Source organism: Osmia lignaria, chromosome 8, assembly GCF_051020975.1.
Source record: "Osmia lignaria lignaria isolate PbOS001 chromosome 8, iyOsmLign1, whole genome shotgun sequence".
Lineage (NCBI taxonomy): Eukaryota > Metazoa > Arthropoda > Insecta > Hymenoptera > Megachilidae > Osmia > Osmia lignaria.
This window is the reverse complement of record NC_135039.1, coordinates 4237945-4241767: the sequence shown is the minus strand read 5'-3', so window position 1 is coordinate 4241767 and position 3823 is coordinate 4237945. Positions and strand designations below refer to the sequence as shown.

General features: G+C 42.8%; 1 protein-coding gene across 1 annotated transcript; it reads right to left on the bottom strand.

Moving 5' to 3' along the window:
- Positions 1 to 850: 850 nt before the first annotated feature.
- On the bottom strand, positions 851 to 1780 carry LOC143305527 (uncharacterized). The gene is made up of 2 exons (XM_076689558.1): positions 1121 to 1780; positions 851 to 1042 (listed from the first exon to the last, which is right to left on the bottom strand). The coding sequence occupies exons 1-2, from the start codon at positions 1778 to 1780 to the stop codon at positions 851 to 853; spliced, it is 852 nt and encodes a 283-aa protein (XP_076545673.1).
- Positions 1781 to 3823: the final 2043 nt, after the last annotated feature.

Here is a 3823-nt window from a genome sequence, read left to right as displayed (position 1 = left end):
TCCTCTGGTGCCATCAGAATCTGATGATATGCTTTTTCCAAGTCAAGAGTTGTAAAAATGTTCGTGTCGTCCAGTCTGCGTGCAAAGTCCAGGATGTGAGGAATGGGATACTTGTCCGCAACTGTCATATTGTTTAATCGCCTGTAATCTCCACACAGCCTCCACCCACCGTTCTTTTTGGGCACCATGTGCAGAGGGCTGACCCACGAACTACTAGAAAGAATGCAAATTCCCTGCGCTATAAGGTGGTTGATTTCCGCCTGCGCTGCCTTGAATTTTTCTGTAGGTAATCTACGTGCCCTCTCTGCACAAGGCGCATCTTTTGTAATGATGTGGTGTCGAACTTTGTGCTTTGGCTCTGTGTGGCACTGTATCGTCCGTGTAACGTGAATGAATTGTCTAAGGAGATCTTGATACGGATTATTATTGTCAATTGTGGTAAGAGAGAGTTGAGGAATAGTACTAACCTGTCCTACCGTATGCAGTTTCGTCAGACCGTCAATGAGCTTTCTATTTCTAAGATCCACCAGAAGACCGTGTTTGCGCAAAAAATCTGCGCCGATGATAGGTTGCTGAACGTTTGCTACGATGAACTCCCATAAAAATGGGCGTCGTAAACCTAGATTCAATACCAATCTGGTCGTCCCATAAGTCTGGATGACCGTGCCATTAGCCGCATATATTTTAAAATCCGAAGGGGTAGACTCTCTTTTTGCCGATCTGTGCGGCAACACCGAATTATCTGCCCCTATATCTATAAGGAATCTTAAGTTACTCAAACAGTCTTTAACAACGAGACGGCAATTATTAGGGAGGCCATCCGCAGCCGTCATAAGACGGAAAGGCTCCTCTAGTTTTCCGGCTGCAACTGCAACGAAGGCCTGCTGATCGGTAGTCCCTGCGGTGGCGGTCCAGTCCAGCTGCATGGAATGACGCAGCGATGTGCCCGCTCCGCGAATCGTCGATGATAGAAACAAAGTCCATCGCTCGACCTTGCCCGGTGAGGAGACCTGCCCTCTCTCGAGCCGCTGCGTCTACGCCGCTATGTTTGTCGTGGTTGATGGTCAGCATGAGAGATCCGCGTGGTCAGCACCTCCACCATCTTGGCTAGGGTCCCAACCTGATCCTGAAGCGCCGCCATCCTGCCATGAGGAGAAACTGCCCTTGGCGCGCTCGAAACTGCCGCCACGTTAATCGCCTGCATTTCTATGATTTTGTCGGCCTGTAATGCCAACTTTCCAAGATCCTGTGTCTCAGAAATCGCCAGAATACTCCGAATGTTATCAGGCAACTGATCCAAAAATAGCGACCGCAGCACGTTTTCGCTGATTTGGCCACCAGCGAGATTCCTGATACGTTGCAAATAATACGACGGTTTTTCGTCACCCAGACCGCGACCACGGAGCACATGTCGCAGTTTGCTTTCAGGCGATTCATCAAAAGTGCCGATTATTTTATTTTTAATAGCCTCGTATTTCCCTCTAGCCGGTGGTTGGGTCAAAATATCCGCCACGAAAGGTAACACGACCTGATCTAAATGCGTAATAACGTGTCGATATTTTGTTTCGTCGCTGGTAATCCTTGCCAAATCGAAGGCTGCCTCCACCTGAGCGAACCACAATACGGGGTTTTCTTTCCAAAAAGGAGGTAATTTCTTAAGGGATGCAGAATATACGGTTGCATTCGTCCCTGCCGACACCGATGGAAGAAAGGCTTCTTCAGGCTCTCCTGCTGTCATGGCGTCTCTGTCGAGCCGCGTCGGGGAGCGTGCGACCGCCATTTTGTATAATTTAGCGTCCTTTTTGATAACACCTTTTTTTTACGAAGTAATTGATAAAACTATCGAGATCACGTCGGGGTCACAAATTGTAGGGACCTTCGCAGAAATGCGGTAAATTATGGCTTCTACTGTACCAACAGAGGATACTTGGTCTTATAGAAAAATAAAGTGTTTTACGCCGGTTGATTGTTCACAAAACTAAATACTAGCCTTTTATTTAAAATGAGTCAGTTCCAAGATTAAACTTTTGGTTATTATTCACAGGAGTTTTTTTACTTAGAAAAGTTTCACAACCCAATCTTTGGAAAACGTGACTTCTATACTCCATGAGTGCGAGGGCAAGAGTGACCCACGCCAACGCTTGGCGTGGGAGGGGAAACGCATTTTCCCGCTTTCTACAATTAAAGAGGGCGCTGTGGTAGCCGGAATTGCATTTTCCGACAGGACGGCTCACCGGAAGTAGGCGCCGCCACAACAGCAGTAGTTCTCAACGCTTACGGTCGACCTGATTGACGTGTACGTTTTGCGAGTATGTTCCTTCCTTCTATGCCAAGTTATCAGGCTTAAATTTTAAAGTAGAAACCTAGTTTTTACATATTGCTTTAATGTTATACTTAGCAAAAATGTTTCTCTATCGTGTGATATAATTAGATTTTCTCCTAGACTGTTAGTTTTTGAAATATAATAAAAAATATCAGTCGACGTTCGTGCGATTTAGGCGTCTCTTCCACTTCCATTAATATTTAAACATATTTATATGTCTATAATGTAATAAAAATTTATCTCATTTTATTCGGTACATTCCACAGAATTATTACGTGAAAAAAGAACCTGAATATCTACTATTGTGAAAGCATAAATCAATTCCAAAGTTGAATAATTGCAATTTCTGTTTAACATTGATTATCTCGAAAACTATAAAAGTTAGATGAAAATGGTTTAGAAATTGGCAAAAGAAAATGGCAAAAGAAACCAATCGCTACAGAAGTGTTCTAATGGATGTTCGCGAACGAAGTGCTACCGTGCATTGGATAACATATGTGCATCCATGTTTACGGCAACAGGACAGTGTCGTTCGTTGGCATAAAGAAACAAAGTACAGTGATACTTGGCTAAATTTGACCGTAAAGGTGGGTACAGACATGCAACAGAACACAGTAACGTAACTCCGTCGTGTATCAAGTGTGGACGCCTCACCGTAAGAGCGTAACATCGTAACATCGCAACGTCCCATCAGTTGTCGGTTTTTCGCCGTCACATTAAAGAAATGTTACGCATTCACGATACACCCCATCTATGCAAGTTTGGACGTGAATACGAACCTGCATGCATCCATACAGAAAAACATCGCATTTAGTCAGTATTGTAATCTGTGAAGAATGGAGTGGACCGAAGAAAATGTGCTGCAATTAATCGAAAATTATCGAAAACATGAAATATTGTGGGATCCTCAGCATCCCAAGTATTATCATAAAATTAAAAAACGTGATGCGTGGGATAAAAAAGCACAAGAGCTAAGCACCACAAGAGATGTGTGCAAGAAAAAAATGAATGCATTGCTGTCAGCACTTAGGCGCGAAAAAGCAAAAATCAAAAAAAGCCACGGCACAGGAAAAGGTAAGTGTTAATAAAATAATTTTTAACAAAAAACTGCGGTATGGCAAACCTGGTAATTAATAAGTCGTAAGAAAAAAATTCGAAACGTTATAAATACGGCAGAAAACATTAGTATTTGTAACGATTGTATCAGCAGTTGGTAGCACTTCTGTTATACATGTATACTGCAATTCACGAGAGACCACACTTAACTCGCGCAGCTCACTAGGTCTAGGGACATTTTTAATAACGTGTGTCGTTTCTCCCTTCAGCTTGCTTTTTACTTTGCGATCATTTAAATGGTGGACAGAAATATATGACGTACGATAACTGATACCCGAAGACGATATGGTAAAGATACACGATACAATGAAATTCCTATTATTTTTCAAAGAAAAAATTATATGATCGCAAAGTAATAAGCAAGCTGTAGAGGGGAATCACACA

Excerpts from the sequence above, each read along its gene's own strand:
- LOC143305527 (XM_076689558.1), bottom strand. The coding sequence starts at position 1,780 with ATGGCGGTCGCACGCTCCCCGACGCGGCTCGACAGAGACGCCATGACA. Across the intron at positions 1,043-1,120 it reads TGGCGGCGCTTCAGGATCAG|CGGCGTAGACGCAGCGGCTC; the intron begins GTTGGGACCCTA and ends CGACAAACATAG.